Source organism: Littorina saxatilis, linkage group LG16 (assembly GCF_037325665.1).
Source record: "Littorina saxatilis isolate snail1 linkage group LG16, US_GU_Lsax_2.0, whole genome shotgun sequence".
Taxonomy (NCBI): domain Eukaryota; kingdom Metazoa; phylum Mollusca; class Gastropoda; order Littorinimorpha; family Littorinidae; genus Littorina; species Littorina saxatilis.
This window is the reverse complement of record NC_090260.1, coordinates 11,989,454-12,016,885: the sequence shown is the minus strand read 5'-3', so window position 1 is coordinate 12,016,885 and position 27,432 is coordinate 11,989,454. Positions and strand designations below refer to the sequence as shown.

Genomic DNA, 27,432 nt, shown 5'->3' with positions numbered 1-27,432 from the left:
GATATTGAGGATTGCAGTTTCCTTCTCACACACAATATTCCAAAATAATAAATAGTCAAACAGGGGCCAAAAAACAGTTTGCACCAAGAGTTCAACTTTTTATCTATCCAAAACAGTAAAAAAAATTATATGAACATTCGTATTTCCAAGATGATTGGCGTTCCAAGACGCTATATCCTAAAAACCCCAAAACATGCTTTTACAACTTCAGTGCATAATAACTGCCCAAAGGTGCTGTTTAAAGCAACCATTGATAATAATTTTTAACATACTCCTTGAACACATTAATAAAAACGGTTAACTTGCAAATAAAGGGACAGTATTGATCAGAACAATGGTAAGATAAAGGACGCTACTTATATTTTGTACATTTTTTTATCTTTATCGTTTCCTGTGGACCTCAGAAGTTCTAACCAGCTTAAGAAATCATTCTAAAATCGAAAAACAAACATCTATACAGTTTGTACGCAAAGTAGATTGATATTTGACACAGTCACACAGACATACGTGGGCTATGGGGCAACCCTACCCCCTAAATTTGAAAACGGGGTCAATTTCTTAACTGCATGCATTCAGCAAAACAATCCCTAAAAATTTATTTTTTTCACAAATGAACTTATGACTTTAGAAAAGCATTCAAAAATGCATATATACAACGCTTTTTCTTTGGTCCCAATTCAAGGGGGTGTGCTATTCTCAGGTAACACTGTGAACGCTCAAATGAGACTTGGTCACATGTCAAAATAGTAATCCCCCCTGTTGTTCATGGTTCGTTGGTGGGATTTTTTTGTATCTGAGCCATTGGCAAGCATGAAATGTCATCAACATTAGGAAAGACATAGTATCTCCCATTGTCTTTTGCGCGCAAACACTTCACACAGATCTCCTCTCGATCTGGCCCATCGGGGAAATGGGTTGACTTGGGGATGATCACCGCCCTGTATCTCTCCACCTTTCCATCCATGCTGACAAAGTCAGCGGTCACAAAGTCCCCAACTTGAATGTCTCACTGTGGGACAAAGAACCTGGTTTTCACGACTGGCACCACGCGGCATCCAGTGGCGTGTTGTGGGTAGACGTCCATTGATTTTGATAATAATTTTTATATTTTTAATTTTCAGACCTTGTTTTTAATCCGAATATAACATATTTATATGTTTTTGGAATCAGAAAATGATGAAGAATAAGATGAACGTACATTTAGATCGTTTTATAAAAAAATAATTTTAATTACAATTTTCAGATTTTTAATGATTAAAGTCATAAACTAATATTTACGCCACCAAGCTGAAATGCAATACCGAAGTCCGGCCTTTGTCGAAGATTGCTTGGCCAAAATTTCAATCAATTTGATTGAAAAATGAGGGTGTGACAGTGCCGCCTCAACTTTAAAAAAAAAGCCGGATATGACGTCATGAAAGACATTTATCGAAAAACTGAAAAAAACGTCCGGGGATATCATACCCAGTAACTCTCATGTCAAATTTCATAAAGATCGGTCCAGTAGTTTACTCTCAATCGCTCTACACACACACACGCACACACACACACACACACACACACACACACTCACACACACACACATACACCACGACCCTCGTCTCGATTTCCCCTCTATGTTAAACATTTAGTCAAAACTTGACTAAATGTAAAAAGAAAAAAAAAATTCAAAAAAATGGAATAGCGGCGAAACGGGATTGCGCCAAAATGGGATGCGGTAGTAAAATGACGCTTGGCTTGTTAAATGTCGCCAAAATGGGACGGCGGCAAAACGGGATTGCACGTAAATGGGATATTGCGCGAATTATAAACGAAGGAGTAGGCCCTAAGTTTCTCGTACGAGATGTTTACTGGGAGTAAATATTTGGGGAGTAAAAATTTAGTTCCTTGTGAGTTCTTTTTTCGTACAAGATTTTTACTGGAAGTTTACTCCGTCCGAGTCAATTTTTCGTGGAGTAAAAATTTTGTGTTACACCGGTTCATGACCGTTGTGGTAACGAGCGCACATTGTTGTCTCTATATATTGTGTTCCTACGAATCGAAAGTACGATCGCCAAGCCAGTCTGTCATTGAAGGCAACGTTCGATATTTCCGTCTGTCAGCGTTGCCAACGTTCGACAGATTTTACTACTGTTACTCACAAACTTTCAATTTACACAATGAAATGCCAATAACATGTACACACAAGAATGGGAGACGAAGGGAAAACCTACTAGCGATTGAAATTATGCAAACGAACTCACAAATCCCTCACTTTCCGAATGCAAACGCTGCAAATCCGTATGCGTGCGTCGCTGTGCCGAACGTTGGGTTGACGAACGTTGCTGACAGACGCAACAAAACTTGATCAAAAGGCACTAAAAACGATTAAATGTTTTACTCACTGGGTATCGCATTCCTCTTTTTCTTCCTGCAGACGATATGAAGCGGTTGAAACGTCGTTTCCGATTAAAGGCTCGGTTATTTCCGTTAAAAACGAAGTTTGCCGAACGTGTGATTCAGTCTACAGACACCGGTCGGATCACAACAAAAATGTTCATTCTTTGCGATTTTGTGATACTGTTGATGATACACCTGCTTTCCAGTGAAGAACATCAATAAAATGATGTTCACAAGCAAGAATAACAGACAAAAGCACGCGATGTGTAAAATTAGGCTTTGCTCAAAGCACGTGTTTTTTTTACTGACAGACACTTTCGGTGGTGATTGAAAATTTTTCCAGAAACGGTTTTATGCTCCCATTTGATATTGTTTCTCTATTTTCTCTAGTCAGAGACTAACCTTGTGTATTAATTGAATTAATAACCCCATTATCATAAGTTTTGTGTGTTATTTTCGTGTCTGTTGAATCACACTTTGAGATGGGGTCATGTGACAGAAGGAAATGGTGTCTGTCAGGATTCACACGTTCGCTTCGAAAAACGCGCTCAAATAATTGCTCAAACACAAACATTTTAGCTTTTATTTATTTTTTTGTATTGCAAATACCATACTTACTCATGCCAAGCAGAAAAAATGATGAAAATCAACACAGTAAGCAAGTAATTTGAAGGCAAAGTTTACACACATCAAAGAGTCTGATTACCGTGAAACCTGCCCGACGGTCGTGGTGTATGTGCGTGTGTGTGTGTGTATGTGTGTGTGTCTGTGTGTCTCTGTGTGTGTGTAGAGCGATTCAGACTAAACTACTGGACCGATCTTTATGAAATTTGACAAGAGAGTTTCTGGGTATGAAATCCCCAGACGTTTTTTTTTCATTTTTTTGATAAATGTCTTTGATGACGTCATATCCGGCTTTTCGTGAAAGTTGAGGCGGCACTGTCACGCTCTCATTTTTCAACCAAATTGGTTGAAATTTTGGTCAAGTAATCTTCGACAAAGCCCGGACTTCGGTATTGCATTTCAGCTTGGTGGCTTAAAAATTAATTGATGACTTTGGTCATTAAAAATCTGAAAATTGTAAAAAAAATATTTTTTTTATAAAACGATCCAAATTTACGTTCATCTTATTCCCCATCATTTTCTGATTCCAAAAACATATACATATGTTATATTTGGATTAAAAACAAGCTCTGAAAATTAAATATATAAAAATTATTATCAAATTTTTTTTTCCAAATCAATTTAAAAACACGTTCATCTTATTCCTTGTCGGTTCCTGATTCCAAAAACATATAGATATGATATTTTTGGATTAAAAACACGCTCAGAAAGTTAAAACGAAGAGAGGTACAGAAAAGCGTGCTATCCTTCTCAGCGCAACGAATACCCCGCTCTTCTTGTCAATTCCACTGGCACTGCCTTTGCCACGGGCGGTGGAGTGACGATGCTACGAGTATACGGTCTTGCTGCGTTGCGTTGCGTTCAGTTTCATTCAGCTACTTGACTAAATATTGTATTTTCGCCTTACGCGACTTGTTTTTTGATAAGGACATTACAATCTTTGAGTCTTGAGTGTCTCGGTGCGTATGTGTGTGTGAGTCAATGGTTTTTTCTCTGTCTGTCTGTCTGTCTGTCTGTCTGTCTGTCTGTCTGTCTCTCTGTCTGTCTCTCTCTCTCTCTCTCTCTCTCTCTCTCTCTCTCTCTCTCTTTTCCCCTGTCTCATGTGCACTAGTACAGCAAAACGAAGTTAGCACTATAGATACCCGTAAAGGAAATTCCCCAGCTGTATGACAGACGGAGAAGACAGTGAGATCAGTAAGACCAGAGTGTTCTTTACAACCAACAACACTAACAAACAAAGGGTACAACAAGTGGTCTTTGTACAACTTTCACTTCTGGCTCAGATTAATAATTATGCTAGCGTATTGTATTTCAAGCGAGCCGTTTCCGCCCGAATAGCCCCATTTGCACCGTAGGACGTCGGGGCGACACCTGGCGATGATCAGCTACCCAAGGGAGACGACCAGCATAGAGAGGTCAGAGAGTGCTCTCTCTTTGCGCTGAGTTACCTCCATCTCGTGGCATTGACCCTGAGGGCTTCAGGTAAATGGGTTGGGCTGGGGTGTGGGGGAGGGGGGGGGGGGGGGGGAGGAGGGGATGGGGATGTTGCGAGGAGGGAGAAACAGAAATTGTGGGAGAGGGGGACTCTTGAGTCGAGCGTTTGAAAATGCCTGAGTCTGAAGGCGGGTGTAACTTACACCTCTTGGTATCAGTCTGCCTTGAGATGAGGACGACAGTTGGCCAGTTGGCCAGAATAGCGCGCTGCATTTTCCTGCATAGAACTATAAGGCGCGTCTGCCGCAGCGGTGCCTGAGCTAAACATTGGTGGGCACTGCTCACAGCCCGGCACACGGCACTGTAAACATTCCCCGTCTCTTCACCTCATCGGTTCATGCCGTATCGCCGGCATATCTCTCTGACCGGATGCATAATTACTGCGCGGAATCTATCAAAATAAGAATACAGAGTTATCTCCCATGTTTTTCGCTAATGTTTCTGAGAATAGACGAACTGAGACGAAAGTGATTGCAGATTGGCCGACTTCGACAGTGATCTCCGTTCTGTTCTTCACATCGTTCTAAGGTTAAAACAAGTCGAAATGTTGAGACAGCTGTGGGAAGGAGACCGTGATATTGTTGCATCACTCCCAACTGGTTACGGAAAAAAAGTGTCGTCTGCTTCGTAGCCAAAGTTGATTATCACGTGACACTTTTGCCATATTTAGAGTTGTTTGCACAGTAAATACACCCGCGAAAGATAGCTCGCTTGAAACTGTCTTACATATCAATTCCTTTGTAATTTAAAATATAAACAACACCATGAAAAATCATAACGAAAAGCTCTAAATATGTTTAAAAAAAAATCGATTTCTTCTCCAGAGAAGGAAAACAAAGGCATCCTGTCAGGGATAAATGAGACCCGAAGGGAAGTAACTCATTTTACCTGAGTTCAGGATGCTCTCTCGCCACCATCCGCCCTACCCTTGGTCTCATGCCTGTACCGTGCTACGCAGTTTTTGGTCCGTGTCAGCCCAAAACGCCAACAATTATATTCAGCATGAGCTGAACCAAAACACAGGTAAATAACGTCTCCCTTCGGTCAATACGTATAGCATGAAGCCCGCTTGACTTGCCGTGACAATACGGTCAGGGGCCTAATTGAATTCTCAGGCAAAAATCAATCACCGTGTCCAATACCAGTCAGTTTCGGTTCAATGACTTCCCTGGACGAAACGGGTTTACGGACATTTCCCAAAACAGACAGAATAAAAAAATAACAAGAAATGCCAGTTAATTGGAACGTTTAATTTATGACTAAACATGACGTTCACAAATGCATCGACCCAATGGCCTTAATGTAGGGGACAGACAATAATTATGATCTAGACAAATAAAAAAAGAATAAAAAATTAGAAAGAATTAGCTGGGTGTGCGTCTGGCAGAAGGTCAGTCACCAGTTAACGGACAATTCGTCGAACAACATTAATTTTGTCAAAACAATGTCCTTGATGCGACATTTGGTCGAATGCAAAATCCGTACTGACACTTGGTCTAAGGGCCCTGTCACACGACCGTTTTAAAGCCTGCGTATGCCGACGTATGGGACATTTGAATAAGTACGCTGGCGTACGTCGAATACGTTATGGGTACTTTATGGGTACGTTTTGTATACGTTAAGAGGACGCTGAAGCACGCTGGCAATACGTCGTAGTACGCTGAGCACGCAGCAAAGTTTTGTGTGACGGTGTTATATCAAACTCAAATCCAGACACACAACTTGTCCAAACTACAAAACTTTCCTGGCTGCTGAAAAGGACAAACCACAGGGAACTTTTTTCTTCAAAGGTCAAACATCTGAAGGCAAAAGTTTGCGTGGAGATCGAGTTCTTTGAGACATTTTGACACTTCTGGCTCAGTGCGGTCTCCAACCAGTCTCTATAATTTGCCGCCCTGATATGGCCCTTCGTGGTCGGCTGGGCGTTAAGCAAACAAACAAACAAACAAACTCTATAATTTGCCGCCCTGATATGGCCCTTCGTGGTCGGCTGGGCGTTAAGCAAACAAACAAACAAACAAACTCTATAATTTGCCGCCCTGATATGGCCCTTCGTGGTCGGCTGGGCGTTAAGCAAACAAACAAACAAACAAACTCTATAATTTGCCGCCCTGATATGGCCCTTCGTGGTCGGCTGGGCGTTAAGCAAACAAACAAACAAACAAACTCTATAATTTGCCGCCCTGATATGGCCCTTCGTGGTCGGCTGGGCGTTAAGCAAACAAACAAACAAACAAACTCTATAATTTGCCGCCCTGATATGGCCCTTCGTGGTCGGCTGGGCGTTAAGCAAACAAACAAACAAACTCTATAATTTGCCGCCCTGATATGGCCCTTCGTGGTCGGCTGGGCGTTAAGCAAACAAACAAACAAACTCTATAATTTGCCGCCCTGATATGGCCCTTCGTGGTCGGCTGGGCGTTAAGCAAACAAATAAACAAACTCTATAATTTGCCGCCCTGATATGGCCCTTCGTGGTCGGCTGGGCGTTAAGCAAACAAACAAACAAACTCTATAATTTGCCGCCCTGATATGGCCCTTCGTGGTCGGCTGGGCGTTAAGCAAACAAACAAACAAACAAACAAACTCTATAATTTGCAAAGTGATCCTGGGATCAGAAATCAACGAATTACACCGTCTGGCGTCTGGGTGTGAAATAAGGAAAGACGCAATACTTCAGGCTATATATATTTCGTGTATACTTGTCAGTGTCAAACACAGCAAGCAAGCAAATATAAGTAAGTAACGAAAGAAGGAAGGAAGCAAGCAAGCAAGGGTATATTATGTAAGTAGTAAGTAGGTATGTCAGTCAGTCAGTCAGTCAGTCAATCAGTCAGTCAGTCAGTCAGTCAGCCAGTCAGCCAGTCAGTCAGTCAGTCAGTCAGTCAATCTGTCAGTCACAAAGTGAACAAATTCAGCGACAAGCAAGGAAACTATTAGGCTGGTACAGTATAGGCAAGTCATTGATTGGATTTGTGAATCAGTGAAGTGAATACATGAAGAATTTACGACAGACTCACAAGATTTTTCCACAATTTAGTTCTAACCTATTCCTTATCCTACAGACCTAATAATCTAGAAACAAGACACTGTACTTGGTTTAAACAGAACTGTATTCAATTTTAATCATGACAAAAACAATGCATGGCTGATTACATACTCAAGCATATAATGCTTATTTTAAGCAATCATAGTAATTACAAAACAAGGGTTAGCATGATGGCGGAATAAATACATTAACTCATTTCAGGAAACGAAGAAAAAAAAACCCAAAAAAACCCAGATACACAGACAAGCAGAAAATGGGAAGGGGTTGGTGATACAAGAGGTGGGGAAAGGGCACAAGAGAACAGGAATAGGAATTATCTTAATCCTTGTTAAATAAAGTTCAATTCAATTCAATTCTCTCTCTCTCTCTCTCTCTCTCTCTCTCTCTCTCTCTCAGCTCTCTCTGTCTGTCTCCCTCCCTCTCTCACGGTCTGTCTCTCTCTCTCTCCCCCCCTCTCTCCCTCCCCTCTCTCATTCACATCTGGATTTTGTCTCAGAATCGAGCAGCAACCAACTGTTACAAGGCGATTTGTCGTAACCGCTGTGTACACTTCTAATCAAGGCTTGCAGATGGAAATATAGATCCTCCCCATTCTCAGCCGCCGCAAGGAATGAATGAGACACTGAGTAAATTACCCCGTCTTTTAAACATGTCGGGACGGCGAGAAGGCATGTCTATTTTCTTCACTTAAAAAATCACATTCCTCGTACTGAAGAGAAAGAAAATTGTCAAGAATCCCGCAGTCATTCCTAAAATAGCTCTTCGCTGTCCACTGTCTCAAAAAATGTCTTCCCTGGCCCCTTCCCACGGGCTAAAGCAAGCCTTTCAATTCTCACGCACATTTTCAGGCCGTGTGAGAATCTTGTCCAAACAGAAACTCGTGCCAAGTTGGAACGTCTGAAGTAAAGACTCCCCGTGACAGAGAGGTAAAAATAGATGGGATATGTAAATAGGCTTTTTAAATGTTGGACAGAAAAGGACATCTTTTTAGTTTTTATCTATAAATGGAACGGTAACGAGGAGAATGGACTGGGGGAAGAAGGTTGGATTGGAAGAGGGAAATGGGGGGGGGGGGGGGGGGGGGCGGGAGGGGGAGGTTGTGTCTGTGTGTAGTCAGTGAGTGCCGGTGCGTGTGTGCGTATGTGTGTGTGTGTGTGTGTGTGTGTGTGGGGGGGGGGGGGGTAGGGTAAAATAGGTGGAGGGAAGAATGCAGAAAAAAAGAATATTTTTTTGTAAACATGTATCTTTAAATGGAACATTGACTGCGAGAGGGGATAAGGGGGAGGGGGTACAGTGTGGGAGGGGGGACGGAGGATGAGTGGTGGGGGTGGTGTGGAGAGCTGGTGATGGAAGGAAACAAGCACAACATGGTAACCAGTCCTCTTTTTAACAAGTACATGTAACGATGAATGGGACGGTAACAACAGTTAGGAAGGATGTGGGGGTGGGGGGAGGGGAGTAGTAGATTGTTTGCGAGGAGTTGCGGAATGAAGGGAGGGGGGGGGGGGGGGGGAGAGGGGGGGGGTGTGAAGAGGCGACCGCAAGGAAGCTTTCAAGGAAGACCTGAATGGAATGACTTTACACAGCTTTGATTCTTGTTTCTTTTCCTTTTTTTCTTTATTTTGTGTGTGGGGGTCGCTTCATTTTGTGTGTGGGGGTCGCTTCATTTTATGTGTGAGGGTCGCTTCATTTTGTGTGTGGGGGTCGCTTCATTTTGTGTGTGGGGGTCGCTTCATTTTATGTGTGGGGGTCGCTTCATTTTGTCTGTGGGGGTCGCTTTATTTTGTGTGTGTGGGTCGCTTCATTTTGTCTGTGGGGGTCGCTTTATTTTGTGTGTGGGGGTCGCTTCATTTTGTGTGTGGGGGTCGCTTCATTTTGTGTGTGGGGGTCGCTTCATTTTGTGTGTGGGGGTCGCTTCATTTTGTGTGTGGGGGTCGCTTCATTTTGTGTGTGTGGGTCGCTTCATTTTGTGTGTGGGGGTCGCTTCATTTTGTGTGTGGGGGTCGCTTCATTTTGTGTGTGGGGGTCGCTTCATTTTGTGTGTGGGGGTCGCTTCATTTTGTCTGTGGGGGGGTCGCTTCATTTTGTGTGGGGGGGTCGCTTCATTTTGTGTGTGGGGGTCGCTTCATTTTGTGTGTGGGGGTCGCTTCATTTTGTGTGTGGGGGTCGCTTCATTTTGTGTGTGGGGGTCGCTTCATTTTGTGTGTGGGGTCGCTTCGTTTTGTGTGGGGGGGTCGCTTCATTTTGTGTGTGGGGGTCGCTTCATTTTGTGTGTGGGGTCGCTTCATTTTGTGTGTGGGGGTCGCTTCATTTTGTGTGTGTGGGTCGCTTCATTTTGTGTGTGGGGGTCGCTTCATTTTGTGTGTGGGGTCGCTTCATTTTGTGTGTGGGGGTCGCTTCATTTTGTGTGTGGGGTCGCTTCATTTTGTGTGTGGGGGTCGCTTCATTTTGTGTGTGGGGGTCGCTTCATTTTGTGTGTGGGGGTCGCTTCATTTTGTCTGTGGGGGTCGCTTCATTTTGTCGTACATGTTCTCTCTTTAAATCTTGTTCTATTGTTTAGCTTTTCCCCCGTATGCATTATGTTTTTTATGTTAATCTTGTTTTGATGTAGGTTACTGTAGTTTGTTTTAGTTTTTTTTGGGGAGGAGGGGGGTATACAGTTTTTATATAATTATCATGTTATCACGTGAATGTTCGTATCCAGACGTCTAAACCATTTTTTCTTTTCTTTTTGTTTTTTTTATACTTTTTTTATTTATTTTCTCTTTCACACACACACACACACACACACACACACACACACACACACACACACACACATACACACACAAAAACACACACACACACACACACACACACACACACACACAGTGACACACACACAATCACACACATACATGCAAAAGCCACAAACTGGGTTTATTTTCAAATTTTGGTCAACTCGGTTCCAGCAGTTCCACTGCAACAAGAATTTTTCAGATGAAGCAGTAGATCAATTAGCACCTTGTGATTCAAGAAATCACCAGATTTTACGATTATAACGGTGTGTGTGTGAACAACGTGACCTCAACCAAGTGGGTTCCTTTTGACATCTGGGTTCATTGGTACACAAACCTGCTGGTTAAACTAACAAACCGGGTTTCAAACCCAGTTGTCTGTGTGAGAACCCAGTTTGTCTGTGCGAGTCACAGTAGTGGATATTATTGCCTCTATGTCCCATTCTTGTGCATAATTACATCAACATGGCCTTGTACAGTGGAACCCGCTAATTGTCAACTCTCTTATAGTAATTTTTGCTTATAGTGAACAGGTTTCAGTTTCCAATGGATTGACTGTATGATACGAATCAACCCTTTTATAGGGAAATTCTTCTTACAGTGAACAACTTCCCCTTTCCATTGGAATTCATAAAAAGAGGGTACCACTCTTGTATATCGACTCACGTGGAAACACGTGGAAGTGAATATTTTTCATGTTTACTTTTTTTTTGTAAACGAAAAGAAAATATCTAACAAAGTTGAGGTAGGCAGAAATCCTGAAAAAGTTGTTTTTTTAGTTAGCATATTTTCCTTGTTTTTGTCAACATTATCCTGTTTGTTTTACTGTGCAGTTTGGCATGACAGTGGCAGATTTATGTTTGATTCGCCCATATTCACGCACATTTTACCAAGTATATAACTCAAGATGTAAATTGACCAACTTGTATATTAACACTTTCAACCAATAATGCAAAACATTAACTCAAACACTTATGAAGCTACTCAACTCAACTAAACATTATTCAACCTTTACGCAAATTTACATGGTTGTCAAAATGTTTATGTATTGTAATTTTTATTATTATTTCATTACTTTGAACATCTACGCCAAATCTAAAAAAAAAAAAAAATCCCTAGTACAAAATACAAGTACACAGAAAAATATGAAGAACATAGAATATAAGGAAAACAACCATAATCAACCGACTCCTCAACTACAGCATCAGCATCATAAGACAAAACAAGCAAAGTACACCACAACAAGAAAATGTACTAAACAAGAACATACATACGCACACAGCCTGAACACAGTTGCAGTCAGACAATGCAAACAGACATAACATGGCTATGCATGAATAGTAAGTATAATACAAGATGAGACAACTATATAACAATATATATAACAAACATATATAATATCTGTACAAACAGTAAGCATAATACAAGATGGGACAATTGCAACTATGGTCAAAGCACCCACAGAGTCACTGACAATATACTCAAAATGGAGGACACATGCACGCGTAGATTAGATGGAGAAAAACAAATAAAAAAACAAAACAAATTCATGGCACAGTTCTCAGAGTTAAGCGAAGAAACACTCCATAGGTGCAGCATATAATGTAAACAAACAAAAAGCAAAGAATCCAATAACAAAAAAATAAAAATATTAAGAACCATCAAAATGCAGAAGCAATAATACTTGCATGCATTTATAATAATAATAGTACTGATAAAAACAATAATAGCGATAACAATAACAGGGAATTTATGTGGCATGATACCTTACAACAAAATTAAAAACCCAACTACAACACAATACTTTTTTTGATTTATTTATCTGTTGTTTAACATAACATGGGTACAAACAGTAAGCATAATATCGTCGGTGGAAGTCGGATACCTCGTAACTCACTTTTGGTGCGAAAACGGACTTTCGCGCCTTCTAATTCATTATTTTTTTACCCATCTTTCTGTCAAAACCTTGTAACTGCACCTTTGTATGAAGTGCGTTTATCCTTGTGTGACGAAACCTCGTATCGCTCTTACCGCCTTGTAACTGCACGTCTCTTTCAGTGTGTAGTATCAGAAACCTCGTATCTGTGCATGAGTGTTCGTTATTTTAATGTGGCAAGTAATTATCCGTATAACACAACTCCTGAAGAGGTAACCTATGCACTAACGCAAACCAATCACAGATTTGCAATGAACTGATTTTTTAAAACAGTTTTTCTTGATTTTCTCAAAACTGCAAAAAATGAGATACGAGGTATCCGACTTCCACCGACGATATAAGATGAGATAACTATAATCAAAGCACCCAGTCACTGACAATATACTCAAAATGGAGAAGGACACATGCATGCGTAGACTAGATGGAAATAAAAAAGGGGAAAAACAGACACGGGCACATCATACAAGGTAAACAAACAGAAAGCAAAGAATTCAATAAAAAAAAATTAAGAACAATCAAAATGCAGAACAGAAGTAATAATATAATAACAACAATAATAATAGCGATAACAATAACACAACAGCGAATTCACGCTAGATCTGATGAGAAGAGGACAGAGAGGGAGATCAGAGTAACATCCGTATAACATATGTCCATCTTCAGTCGACATACTCTTCCCACTTACACATCCAAATGGAAATCCATATGCTCGCGCACTCAAGCACACATTCAAGCCCACTAATGCCTGTCTTCTAAGCTTAAAAAAATGATGTACGGTAAACGCCGCAAAGCAGTACAGTAATACAAAAAGCACCAAACAATACATGTAGTAATACTTAATAATACAATACCACAACAGAAGACAATAATAATAATCACATAAAACTGATAACAGTTCATAAAGCATCCTTACAACCCTCAACACCCCCACCCCTGTCTTATTTCGCAACTGTATGACAAACCACAAGCATCCTGCCAAGAATCCCCCCCCCCCCCCCCCCCCCCACAAAAAAAAAAAAAAAAAAATCTTTGCGCAAGAAGTCCATGATACATTTCAACAATATTAAAAACTCAAGAACCAGCAAAAACCACAATACAATACTTTTTCATTTTTTTCAGCTGGGAACAGACCGCACAGTGCCATCCACATACACAGTACTATCAACAAATAGCAGCAGACGAAAAGCACTGTACTAATACAGGGACGTATATCAGACCCTGTGATATACGTCCCTGATTAATAATAGTACCAATAGTCAAACATTTGCTAACCCCACAACCACGTTTACAAAACTCCGGTCCATAGAACAGGCCACACACTCATATCCATACATGTACACACAATTAGTACATCATTAAATGTGCACCTTTCCCCCGTAGCACACTGCATCACCATGAACAGCGCCGGGGGAAAAAAGATGCTTGTGTAAGGATTGTGTGTGTGTGTGCAGGGTACGACAAAGCTGAGGAACAATTTCAATTTTTTTCACTTTTTAGTTTTACAGACAGGCATTTTCAAAATTGCGGACATATTTTCTTCACACACATGTATTTATTTATTATTTAATTACAGGTATGAAAATTTAATCCAAAATGACTTTTAGAAGTAAATGTTTTAAAGAAAAGTGGTGCATTGTCTTGAAGCTCATGCAATATCAGGCATAATCATTGAAATTTGATGTATTATTACACCAGTCTCCGTTATAGTGACCAATTAAATGTCACTGTGTCTTAGATTTATGTGATTGATGTGTATTGATCCACGTTTGTAGACTGTACTTTGCCTAATGACAAGGTTATTTTGCTGGGTAGTTTTAGTGGTCGTCCTGTGCCATTTAGTGTAACTTTTCAGTATAACTTTGACTCACACTGTGCAGTTGTCTTGTTTTACTATTTTTAAAAATGTGTACTGTCGGCCTTATTTTCAATTGAAATAAAGTGACTGTGTATTCTTGTAAAGCAGTGTCTAGGTGTTGTTCTGTCTGTATGCCACTTTCATGAGACTCGCTGGGAAGGTACAGGCCGACAAAAAAAAGAAATACACAGGCCGACAAAAAAGAAATACACTTGTTTATTGACGTATGACGAGCTGTGGTCATGCACAGGCCAGTGTACTTCCAACATTTTTGGTGGCAAAAAAACAACAACCCCAAAGGGTATGCCACAATAAATAAATCTTTTTTCACTAACAACATTTTTTTGCTTGCTACACGATGTTTGTACACCTGCGGTTCAGTGGATTCAAAACCAAAACGATTACGTCTGTTTGGTTAGAAGGGAGAGGGTCTAATATTAGTGTCAAGAGCCTTACTACGTTTGAAAATGTTAAAATACTAATTTCTTGCAACGTGTGTGGATTCCAAGCGTACCAGTTGGGAGGATACTTAATTTTTAGAGTATGCAAAGGTGGCAAACGTTCCAGGAGTAGTGGGATAGCGAGAAATTATATTATGGATGTATGTATGGATGTTTTATGCTGCAACAATAAAAGATGCCTCTTATTACAGCAGTCAATGTTTCCATAGTAACGGTAGCTTTCACCAAGACATGTACTGATTTTTTTGCGCCAAGTACTACCTGCACAGTCATACTTATCATAAACACTAACTTTTACCAGTAAACTACTGATTTAGACCTGAGCCTCCCCCGTCCCCTTAACTCTTACCAGTTCACTCAGTAAGGCATCGTATATAGACATTCGATGGTACTTCAGAGGCTTCTGTTTCAAAACTGGTGCACTTTAGTACAATTCTAATGTTACCAGTTTCAAGCTTGACCTTCTGAGGAACCATTGTAGCAAGAACTAAAAGTTTACATTGTAATTACATGTGCTGTGCTTTTTTTTCTGACGTCACTAACGCATTGAATTAGTTGCCGTGATATTGATGTCCATGCCTTTGTGACTAATGCTATGTTTCTTAAAAAGATGAACAACCTGGGAGGTTTTGGCGATACGGTCGCCTCAAACAATGTATTAGTGGTCAGCAGTTCACTTTTGGTGATAATCTGTCCAAAGATAAGATGAGTATAGAACTTTTTGCAAGGTGCCCTATGTGACTGATGATTCAGTGTTGACAGATAACTTGGAGGGCGCATTAATTTATTTTCTACGCCATATGCGCAATAGAACGTTCTATGTTTCACCCCCTCAGTCACCTTGAACCATTTCTAGACTAGCCTGTGTAAGTTTCGTTAATTTCGGGCACCTGCTGTGGCTCTCTTAGCCTAAAAGCTGTCCGCTATCGAAAAAAAGACCGAGGGTTGAAGGTTAGCGCGTAACGGTTTAGTTTAATTATTTACAGTAAAATTCTAAAAAATGTAAATGCAGATTGTCAAGGACACATAAGAGCAGACATATGATAAGAAAATAAGAGAAATTGTGTGATAATGAAAAAAATTCCTTCATAGTGATGTTCAGCCAACAGAGAAAAAGGCAGGAAATCGCCACCAGATTTTGCATTGTTTTAATAGAATGAAACATGTGATTTCAACTTTTCGGTTTCATGTTTTTATGTTTTGAATTCAGTATTCAATATTCTTTCAAACAGTATATATTTTGTTAGTTTTTCTTCTATTCTTGCGGTTCAAGTTTGGCTTTGAAGTATGCAAGTGATAACACGTAAAGGGAAAACCCCAAAACCCGAGAACTGTTAAGAGTTAAGTTGGTCGTCTTAGGAATCCCACAACTGTCAAAACGTCGTACCTGAACACATACTTTGGAATAAATTGAATGACTTCTTACTTGTGCATCAGGTGTCACTTTTATACATAGTCCAGAAGGTAAACCGAGGTCGAAAACAGGTCAAAATGCGGACAATATCAGGCCTGATAAGTAACATCCTTCGTTGCTAACAAAAACTTGCTTGTTGGTGCTACAGTGGATCCCGCTTACAAGAGCCACATCCGTCCAATAAACGACTCCTATAAGCGGAGGGCAAGCAAAAAAGCTCAGCAACGTAATTTCTCTTTTAGAGATTAATAAAGTTTATTGTTTTGTATTGTATTGTAAGCGGGAGGAAATGAGCATGCCAAAGAAGAAAAGTCCCAGCCCCTTTGGCTCTTATAAGCGGGATCCGGGAGGGCTCTTGAAAGCTGGGGCTCTTATAAGCGAGATTCACTGTATTTGGAGGGTCACTACGGTTTGTACTGGTCTAAACGGTCTGCAGGAGTATTTGTGGAGAGGGAGTCCTTGCACTCAGTTTGTCTTCAAATAGTTGTAAACCCAGTACTTAATGTCTTTCCAGGATCGGTGCCTGAGTGCCACTGGCTCTGCCTCCAAAGCGGACTCAGCATCTTCTTTCTTTGGGATACGATTCATGGTGATGCAGTGGGCAAGCTGCCTGTGGACAGCATTTTTTTCTTCTTTTGTCCAGTCCCTTCTTTTTTGGACTGTGCGCCTTGTTTTCTTTGTGTACCGTCGTTCAATCTGCAAGGTTTTTTTCTGACTGCCCTGTGGAGAAACTCGTTTGTTGCAAGTCTGAGAATCTTCTTGTGATTTCTGTTTGCTGCCCTCAATTGATTTCTCTTCTTCCGAATCTGAACTGTCAACATCAATGTCTTCGTCTTCATTGCTAGGCAAATCCTTCAGATTCACAGATATCCCTTTGTTCACTCTGAACAGGAAACTTGCGACTTTCGATTTTTCAATGACTTCAAGCGGTTGGCGATATATGCCCCTGTGCACCCGAATGTCATGGCCTAAAAATGTGGCCAACTGATCCTGATTGAATTTCGAAATTGCCATTGCTTGGCTGAGCGTTGCCAGCTGTTTGCGCAAATGTGTGGCAGTGAAAAGACATGTATCTGAGACCTTGGCTTTGACAGCATAGTCTTTGATAGCCTTTGTCCCCCGATACGGTTTTTCTCCTGATTCTGAGACAAAAAGGTATTGACTGACTAACCCCAGCAGTCCTCGAATAGCAAGCAGTCGCTTGATGCTCTCTACCATCAGTGGCGTCAACAGAATTGGCACCGGCCTGTTAAACTTGCCCCTGATCTCCACACGATGCAACACTTTCACCAGCTTTTTTTCTGAGGCTGTCAGGTTCTGGAGTACAAGAGGATCAGGAGTCGACATTTTTGAATTCCTAACCTTCTCAAAGTCTTTAACTTTCATCCGTTGAACTTCACCCCCACGCTTGCGGTTGAACACCGTGACACTGACCAGAACTGCTTTGGCCAAAACTGGATAATCTTCAGATTTGAGATCTTTCTCCACCAGGAGATTCACCTTTTCCACGTCGTCCAATGAGGGTAGCAGTTTCGGTTTGTTCATTCTTGCCCGCTGGACAGACTGGTTTGCAGATGCTGATACACGATCAAACCAATCACTTTCAAAAAGAGATTCAAATCTCTGGCTTTTGTCCAAAGACTCCTTGTCGTTGTTTTTTATTGCCTCAGCTCTGGCAATCTGATTGCATTTCCTCAAACTGTGCCCCACTTTCAACACTAATGACCCTTTCTTGCACATGTTGGAAGAACCACTGTATTGGCCAAGACTGCGAACGGCTGCTATCAAAACATCGAAATGTTCAGGATCCAAAGCCTGCGACAGTCTGGAAATGTTCATGTGTGTGTTCTGTCTCAAAACCTGAACAAGCCTGGCGAGTTCTCGAAGACGTGAACTGACTTGAGCTGAAGTATGTTCTTCAGTGTCTCTTCTCATGAAAACTCTTTCACCATACTTCAATATGAGAGAATCCCCCTTGACGATCCTGGCAATGTCGTCATCTCTCATTCTTGCAATCACTGCCTTGAAGAAGCCTTCACTCACGTTTTCAGGCAATGGCAGCAGCATCCGTCCTACAAAGGAACACTGTCCCCTCTTCATTTTTTTCCCATCAACTTTCTGTGCACAGCGTGTTTCATGTCTGGACAAAAAGTGTTTTTGATACAATGCTTTGCAGTGTGGACAAGCCAAATAGTCAGACTGGGCTCTGTTGCTCTTTTGTTGTTGGTACTTTAGAATTAAATTTGCTTCCTGAGAACCCTTCTGTTTATTGGATAGCACTCGCACGTTGTGATTAAAGTCTCCTTGATCCTGCAGTTGAATGAATGCCTGTCTGCGTTTGGGGTCACCTTTTTTCAGTGCTAGGATTTGGGCAACCTGTACCTCATCTTTGTGTACCCTCTGCAAGTGTGTAGACATTTTGGTATTGAACTTTTCACAATACATACAACAATGCTTTTTGGACCCTTTACCAACCTCCTTCCCCACATTTGCTTTTTGTAAGGCTGGATACTCTGTACTCTCATCAGAATCTGTGTTACAGCTGTCGGAAACAGCTGATGCTGATGGTGAACATCTACTGCTGGAAGTAGAACACCTGGAAAAAAATTCAAATTATAATAATAACAAGAAGGGCAAGGCCCACACGTCTCACATGCTTTTACAATAATGAATAAAGCTAAGGGGCTGGTAAATATCTTCTAAATCCTGATTTCATTTCATTTTGAAATCCAACAGAGCAAGGAAAGCGGCCATATTGACAGGAAGTGAGGTCATAGTGACATAATATGTCTCTGTATTAGGCTTATGGTTCATGAATCTGCTGTTCACACTGAAATAATTTTATTTATTATTCTAAACCATTATTTTTTATTTGGTCTTTTTAATACTATCACATTCATCAAAGAAATTCCATACACAAAAGTTTACTGATAAAAATGTGTGAGCAACATGTCAATTTGACCGTTTTCCTTATATCAAATTTTCACCGTTTTCAAGTGCACTACAATAACATGGGAGAAAATTGAGAAAATGTGATAAATGACTGTTTTTGAGACAACATTTAACGCCCCTGTGACCTTGACCTTGATGCAAGGTCAAGTGACAATGTATGTTTCTTCAGGCCTTGTCAGCATACACCATCATGCCAGATTTGGTGTTTCTAGGTTTAGTAGTGTCCGAGAAAAGTCCAACATTTTAAAGTTTTCTACGCCCGCCCGCCCGGACGGACGACACGGGCGAGTACATAGACTCACTTTTGCTTCGCATGTGAGTCAATAATAATAATAATAATTAGGATATTTATAATGCGTCTATCTCATATACATAGACTGCTAGCGCAGCCTACAATAACTCACCTTTCATCCGCATGCGCACGCTTCAGCACGTACCAGAAACAACAACACAGTCAATCGACAGACAAGCCGACAACCGACATGACTGTACAAGATATTTACATGACTGTACAGTATTTACAAGAGGTGTTCGGGGTAATATTTCTGACTCATGCTCCTCACCTATTTCTGGAAGAACAGCTGGCGTGTTGAATACTGTTGGAATTCTGAAAAAAATAAATCAATCAAAAAGCATATTACAAATCATGTTACATGTATCAGGTTCATGCTGTGAGTGTGGTGTGCTGCTAGATAAGACTACGTTGTCTGATTTTCATGTCAAATTGATTTTCAATGCATGGATCAGTCTACTCGCGCGCCCTGTCACTGACTTATATAAATTGAAACTGATCCATCAAAAACTATTGCCATGAGTTGAATGGTACATCGATTTTCGGCATCAATGCGCCACCACACTAGCAGTGCACTATATCGGATGCCGCGCGAACTAAAAAGTACCAAAACATGAGTCTGGACAGTAATCCTACTCAGAATGTTAACGTGAGGGGTGGCCCCAAATCAAGTGTGCCAGACAAATGAACGTGCGGTGTTCTTCAAGATATATAAATGACTAACGAAATCATGGCCCATAGAAATGTAATCTGAGGGGGCCAATGAGTCAATGACCCATAGCGTTTTGGTGCCAATTGTCGATTGATGCTTTGCGGCACAGACAAGATGTTGTTGGCGAACCAGAATGGCCACTGTAAAGCAAAACAAAACGTTTTTTTCTAAGAATCGCAGAAAAAACTGCACATATTATTATTATTAAGGACATTTATATGCCTAATGTAAAAGAAGAAAAAAACCTAGGCATTTACATTTACAAATTAAAAGCACACATACCTTCTCATTGTCTGAAACCTTGGTTCCCTCGTCATCAGACAGAAGGTGGAATGGATTGGTATTATTATCACCCTCCTCATCAGAAGAATCGTCTTGGATGACGAGTCGTCTCTTCACACCACGCTTTGGACTGGATTGGCTCGCTGTTTGCGGTTTGGAATTCTAAAAAAAATAAATCAATCAAAAAGCATATTACAAATCATGTTACATGTATCAGGTTCATGCTGTGAGTGTGGTGTGCTGCTAGATAAGACTACGTTGTCTGATTTTCATGTCAAATTGATTTTCAATGCATGGATCAGTCTACTCGCGCGCCCTATGCCACTGACGTATATAAATTCAAACTGACCCATCAAAAACTATTGCCATGAGTTGAATGGTACATCGATTTTCGGCATCAAGACACAACTCTTCCAGTACCCCCCCCCCCCCCCCCCCCTCCCCAAAACCCTGACTGGAGCACTTTTGGCCCTACTATTGGCCCTCCCAGGGACCCCGGTGGTGCCCGATGTGATGCTTGGCTCAGCACCCCTCCCCCACCCATCCCTCCCGGGGGTGTCCTTAGTGATGTCTGGCTCGGCACCCCCTCTCCCACCCCCCCCCACCCATCCCTCCCGGGGGTGTCCGTAGAGTGATGTCTGGCTCGGCACCCCCTCTCCCCCCCCCCCAACAACCCCTCCCGGGGGTGAGGTAATGATGTCTGGCTTGCCACCCCACCCCCCCCGGGGATGTCCGTAGTGATGTGTGGCTCGGCACCACTCCCCCCGCTTTTTCCTAATGTGTTTGTTGTTATGGTTGGTTTTTGGTTGATTGTTGGAGTGAAAGCCTTGCGTGAGCATGTGTATAAATGTGTACGAGTGCGCCTTGAGTCGCCTTGCGGTGAGATATGAGCGCGATATAAATCTCCTTATTATTATATTATTATTATCAATGCGCCACCACACTAGCAATGCACTAAATTGGATGCCGCCCGAACTAAAAAGTACCGAAACCGAAAATCCTACTCAGAATGTTAACGTGAGGGGTGGCCCCAAATCAAGTGTGCCAGACAAATGAACGTGGCGGTGTTCTTCAAGTTATAAAAATGACCAATGAAATCATGGCCCATTGAAATTTAATCTGACGGGGCTAATGAGTCAATGACCCATAGCGTTTTGGTGCCAATTGTCGATTGATGCTTTGCGGCACAGACAAAATGTTGGTGGCGAACCAGAATGGCCACTGTAAAGCAAAACAAAACGTTTTTTCTAAGAACCGCAAAAAATAAGCTGCACATATTATTATTAATTCTTAGGACATTTATATGCCATATCTAAAAGAAAAAAAAAAACCTAGGCATTTACAAATTAAAAGCACACATACCTTCTCATTGTCTGAAACCTTGGTTCCCTCGTCATCAGACAGAAGGTGGAATGGATCGGTATCATTATCACCCTCCTCATCAGAAGAATCGTCTTGGATGATGAGTCGTCTCTTCACACCACGCTTTGGACTGGATTGGCTCGACCCAGACTGGCTTGCAGCAGGCTGGCTCGGAGCAGACCGACTGTGATTTTGGCTCAACGGAGGATGACTCTGACTTCCCTCACTGAAACGTGTAACCGAGTCATAAGTACTTGGGACGGCACAAAGAGCGACAAACAAGTTGTTGGCATCACAAGTTCGAAAGGCTTCCCCAATTAAAGGTGTTTTGAGGTCTTGTGATCATACACTAGCATGTCACATTGGGTGTTGATAGACTTTTAATAGTGTCTGAGAAAGATCCAACGTTAAAAGTTTTTACAGACAGACGGACAACTAGGGTCAGTACATAGACTCTCTTTTGCTTTGCAGGCAAGTTAAAAATATCATGTACCCAGCAGCGAGTTGCAAGACGGACTTAGGACTGTCTTAATTTTAGGATCGTTTTTTTCCCTCGGTCCTACCGGTAGGATTTAATCTGTTCGTACCTGTGCTTGCTGCTGGCATTGTTCAAAGTGCCTAAAAGCCACTGTGGTCGACTTATAATAACGTTTTCTTTACTGTTAACCAAGAAAAGCGTGTCCATTTTTATAGTCCTAAAATTAGGACAGTCCTAAGTCCGTCGTGCAACTCGCTGCAGGACCTTAGCAAAGATAGTGTTTGGGGTAATATTTCTGACTCGTGCTCCTCACCTATTTCTGGAAGAAGAACAGCTGGCGTGTTGAATACTGTTGGAATTCTGAAAACGCTTTGGACTGGATTGGCTCACTGTTTGCGGTTTGGAATTCTGAAAAAAATAAATCAATCAAAAAGCATATTACAAATCATGTTACATGGATCCATCAAAAACTATTGCAATGAGTTGAATGATACATCGATTTTTGGCATCAAGATACAACTCTTCCAGTAGAAGCCCCCTCCCCCCTCCCCCCACCTCACCCACCTTTTGACTGGAGCACTCAACTCATGGCAATAGTTTTTGATGGAGCAGTTTGAATTTATATACGTCAGTGACACAGGGCCTGCGAGTCATGCATTGAAAATCAATTTGACATGAAAATCAGACAACGTAGTCTTATCTAGCAGCACACCACACTCGCAGCATGAACCTGATACAAAACGTTTTTTCTAAGAACCGCAGAAAAAAGCTGCACATATTATTATTATTACTTAGGACATTTCTATGCCATATCTAAAAGAAAGAAAAAAACCTAGGCATTTACATTTACAAATTAAAAGCACACATACCTTCTCATTGTCTGAAACCTTGGTTCCCTCGTCATCAGACAGAAGGTGGAATGGATCTGTATCATTATCACCCTCCTCATCAGAAGAATCGTCTTGGATGATGAGTCGTCTCTTCACACCACGCTTTGGACTGGATTGACTCGACCCAGACTGGCTTGCAGCAGGCTGGCTCGGAGCAGACCGACTGTGATTTTGGCTCAACGGAGGATGACTCTGACTTCCCTCACTGAAACGTGTAACCGAGTCATAAGTACTTGGGACGGCACAAAGAGCGACAAACAAGTTGTTGGCATCACAAGTTCGAAAGGCTTCCCCAATTAAAGGTGTTTTGAGGTCTTGTGATCATACACTAGCATGTCACATTGGGTGTTGATAGACTTTTAATAGTGTCTGAGAAAGATCCAACGTTAAACGTTTTTACAGACAGACGGACAACTAGGGTCAGTACATAGACTCTCTTTTGCTTTGCAGGCAAGTTAAAAATATCATGTCCCCAGCAGCGAGTTGCACGACGGACTTAGGACTGTCTTAATTTTAGGATCGGTTTTTTCTCTCGGTCCTACCGGTAGGATTTAATCTGTTCGTACCTGTGCTTGCTGCTGGCATTGTTCAAAGTGCCTAAAAGCCACTGTGGTCGACTTATAATAACGTTTTCTTTACTGTTAACCAAGAAAAGTGTGTCCATTTTTATAGTCCTAAAATTAGGACAGTCCTAAGTCCGTCGTGCAACTCGCTGCAGGACCTTAGCAAAGATAGTGTTTGGGGTAATATTTCTGACTCGTGCTCCTCACCTATTTCTGGAAGAAGAACAGCTGGCGTGTTGAATACTGTTGGAATTCTGAAAACGCTTTGGACTGGATTGGCTCACTGTTTGCGGTTTGGAATTCTGAAAAAAATAAATCAATCAAAAAGCATATTACAAATCATGTTACATGGATCCATCAAAAACTATTGCAATGAGTTGAATGGTACATCGATTTTTGGCATCAAGATACAACTCTTCCAGTAGAAGCCCCCTCCCCCCTCCCCCCACCTCACCCACCTTTTGACTGGAGCACTCAACTCATGGCAATAGTTTTTGATGGAGCAGTTTGAATTTATATACGTCAGTGACACAGGGCCTGCGAGTCATGCATTGAAAATCAATTTGACATGAAAATCAGACAACGTAGTCTTATCTAGCAGCACACCACACTCGCAGCATGAACCTGATACAAAACGTTTTTTCTAAGAACCGCAGAAAAAAGCTGCACATATTATTATTATTACTTAGGACATTTCTATGCCATATCTAAAAGAAAGAAAAAAACCTAGGCATTTACATTTACAAATTAAAAGCACACATACCTTCTCATTGTCTGAAACCTTGGTTCCCTCGTCATCAGACAGAAGGTGGAATGGATCTGTATCATTATCACCCTCCTCATCAGAAGAATCGTCTTGGATGATGAGTCGTCTCTTCACACCACGCTTTGGACTGGATTGGCTCGACCCAGACTGGCTTGCAGCAGGCTGGCTCGGAGCAGACCGACTGTGATTTTGGCTCAACGGAGGATGACTCTGACTTCCCTCACTGAAACGTGTAACCGAGTCATAAGTACTTGGGACGGCACAAAGAGCGACAAACAAGTTGTTGGCATCACAAGTTCGAAAGGCTTCCCCAATTAAAGGTGTTTTGAGGTCTTGTGATCATACACTAGCATGTCACAATGGGTGTTGATAGACTTTTAATAGTGTCTGAGAAAGATCCAACGTTAAAAGTTTTTACAGACAGACGGACAACTAGGGTCAGTACATAGACTCTCTTTTGCTTTGCAGGCAAGTTAAAAATATCATGTCCCCAGCAGCGAGTTGCACGACGGACTTAGGACTGTCTTAATTTTAGGATCGGTTTTTTCTCTCGGTCCTACCGGTAGGATTTAATCTGTTCGTACCTGTGCTTGCTGCTGGCATTGTTCAAAGTGCCTAAAAGCCACTGTGGTCGACTTATAATAACGTTTTCTTTACTGTTAACCAAGAAAAGCGTGTCCATTTTTATAGTCCTAAAATTAGGACAGTCCTAAGTCCGTCGTGCAACTCGCTGCAGGACCTTAGCAAAGATAGTGTTTGGGGTAATATTTCTGACTCGTGCTCCTCACCTATTTCTGGAAGAAGAACAGCTGGCGTGTTGAATACTGTTGGAATTCTGAAAACGCTTTGGACTGGATTGGCTCACTGTTTGCGGTTTGGAATTCTGAAAAAAATAAATCAATCAAAAAGCATATTACAAATCATGTTACATGGATCCATCAAAAACTATTGCAATGAGTTGAATGGTACATCGATTTTTGGCATCAAGATACAACTCTTCCAGTAGAAGCCCCCTTCCCCCTCCCCCCACCTCACCCACCTTTTGACTGGAGCACTCAACTCATGGCAATAGTTTTTGATGGAGCAGTTTGAATTTATATACGTCAGTGACACAGGGCCTGCGAGTAGACTGATCCATGCATTGAAAATCAATTTGACATGAAAATCAGACAACGTAGTCTTATCTAGCAGCACACCACACTCGCAGCATGAACCTGATACAAAACGTTTTTTCTAAGAACCGCAGAAAAAAGCTGCACATATTATTATTATTACTTAGGACATTTCTATGCCATATCTAAAAGAAAGAAAAAAAACCTAGGCATTTACATTTACAAATTAAAAGCACAAATACCTTCTCATTGTCTGAAACCTTGGTTCCCTCGTCATCAGACAGAAGGTGGAATGGATCTGTATCATTATCACCCTCCTCATCAGAAGAATCGTCTTGGGTGATGAGTCGTCTCTTCACACCACGCTTTGGACTGGATTGACTCGACCCAGACTGGTTTGCAGCAGGCTGGCTCGCAGCAGACCGACTCTGATTTTGGCTCATCGGAGGATGACTCTGGCTTTCCTCACTGAAACATGTAACCGAGTCATTAGTACTTGTGACGGCACAAAGAGCGACAAACAAGTTGTTGTCTGAGAAAGATCCAACGTTAAAAGTTTTTACAGACAGACGGACAACTAGGATCAGTACATAGACTCTCTTTTGCTTTGCATGCAAGTTAAAAATATCATGTCCCCAGCAGAGAGTTGCACGACGGACTTAGGACTGTCTTAATTTTAGGATCAATTTTTTTTTCTTTTTTTTCTGTCCCACGTTTTTATCTCTCGGTCCTACCGGTATCAAAGATAGTGTTCGGGGTAATATTTCTGACTCGTGCTCCTCACCTATTTCTGGAAGAACAGCTGGCGTGTTGAATACTGTTGGAATTCTGAAAAAAATAAATCAATCAAAAAGCATATTACAAATCATGTTACATGTATCAGGTTCATGCTGTGAGTGTGGTGTGCTGCTAGATAAGACTACGTTGTCTGATTTTCCTGTCAAATTGATTTTCAATGCATGGATCAGTCTACTCGCGTGCCCTATGCCACTGACGTATATAAATTGAAACTGATCCATCAAAAACTATTGCCATGAGTTGAATGGTACATCGATTTTCGGCATCAATGCGCCACCACACTAGCAGTGCACTATATCGGATGCCGCGCGAACTAAAAAGTACCAAAACATGAGTCAGGACAGTAATCCTACTCAGAATGTTAACGTGAGGGGTGGCCCCAAATCAAGTGTGCCAGACAAATGAACGTGGCGGTGTTCTTCAAGTTATATAAATGATCAATGAAATCATGGCCCATTGAAATTTAATCTGAGGGGGCCAATGAGTCAATGACTCATAGCGTTTTGGTGCCAATTGTCGATTGATGCTTTGCGGCACAGACACGATGTTGGAATGGCCACTGTAAAGCAAAACAAAACTTTTTTTTCTAAGAACCGCAGAAAAAACTGCACAGATTATTATTAATATTATAGGCCTATTCTATAGCGCGCGCTGCTCTCTCTCTGCGCTCTGGCAGCTTGCTAACCTACCGCTCGCTGGGCTCAAAGCGACACGGCTACACAGAAACACACACCCAAAAAACCCAACATTTTTGTAAATTATCAATTTAAAAATCAATTTAAAATCGATGTGAAATTGATGACAATGTTGTACACGTTATGTTGATTAATTCGATATATTTCAACCGTTTCAAATAATATGTTAGATATGTTTATTACTATGGGTCATTCTCAGGACAATGTCCCTTTTTTTAGTTTCTTTTGTTGCGACTGAGCATCGTTTAAAAACATGGATGGAAAAAAATCATTTGTTGCAACAATAATTAGTTGCAGGGTCTGTTTCTTGAATTACAATTTATTGCGCTCAAAAAGAGTGGTGCAATCACATTTTGTAAACTGAAAAGTGACAGTCGAAACACATTCATGAGATATAGTGGAAACCACAATTGTGACATGCAATTTTCGGTGCATTTTGTTAGATATATCCATTTTAGACAGTTGAAGAAGCGCGTATGAATGTTACAGTAAAAGATGGACATGAGCTTCAACTAAGAAAGCAAGAGACAAAATGTATTGA

At 41.3% G+C, this 27,432-nt stretch overlaps 1 protein-coding gene across 1 annotated transcript in view; it reads right to left on the bottom strand.

Annotated features, from left to right (window-relative positions):
• Positions 1–13,749: 13,749 nt before the first annotated feature.
• Positions 13,750–27,432, bottom strand: part of LOC138950408 (uncharacterized protein DDB_G0283697-like) — a 15,453-nt gene continuing 1,770 nt past the window's right edge. Inside the window, exons 3-13 of the mRNA XM_070322147.1 lie at positions 26,183–26,226; positions 25,641–25,866; positions 25,075–25,169; positions 24,284–24,509; positions 23,728–23,822; positions 22,937–23,162; positions 22,381–22,475; positions 21,590–21,815; positions 20,228–20,389; positions 19,505–19,548; positions 13,750–18,585 (exon numbers count right to left, since the gene is read on the bottom strand). Of these exons, the coding sequence (XP_070178248.1) occupies positions 16,455–18,585; positions 19,505–19,548; positions 20,228–20,389; positions 21,590–21,815; positions 22,381–22,475; positions 22,937–23,162; positions 23,728–23,822; positions 24,284–24,509; positions 25,075–25,169; positions 25,641–25,866; positions 26,183–26,226 (3,570 nt within the window). The 3' untranslated portion in view covers positions 13,750–16,454. The remainder of the gene's footprint in view (positions 18,586–19,504; positions 19,549–20,227; positions 20,390–21,589; positions 21,816–22,380; positions 22,476–22,936; positions 23,163–23,727; positions 23,823–24,283; positions 24,510–25,074; positions 25,170–25,640; positions 25,867–26,182; positions 26,227–27,432) is intronic.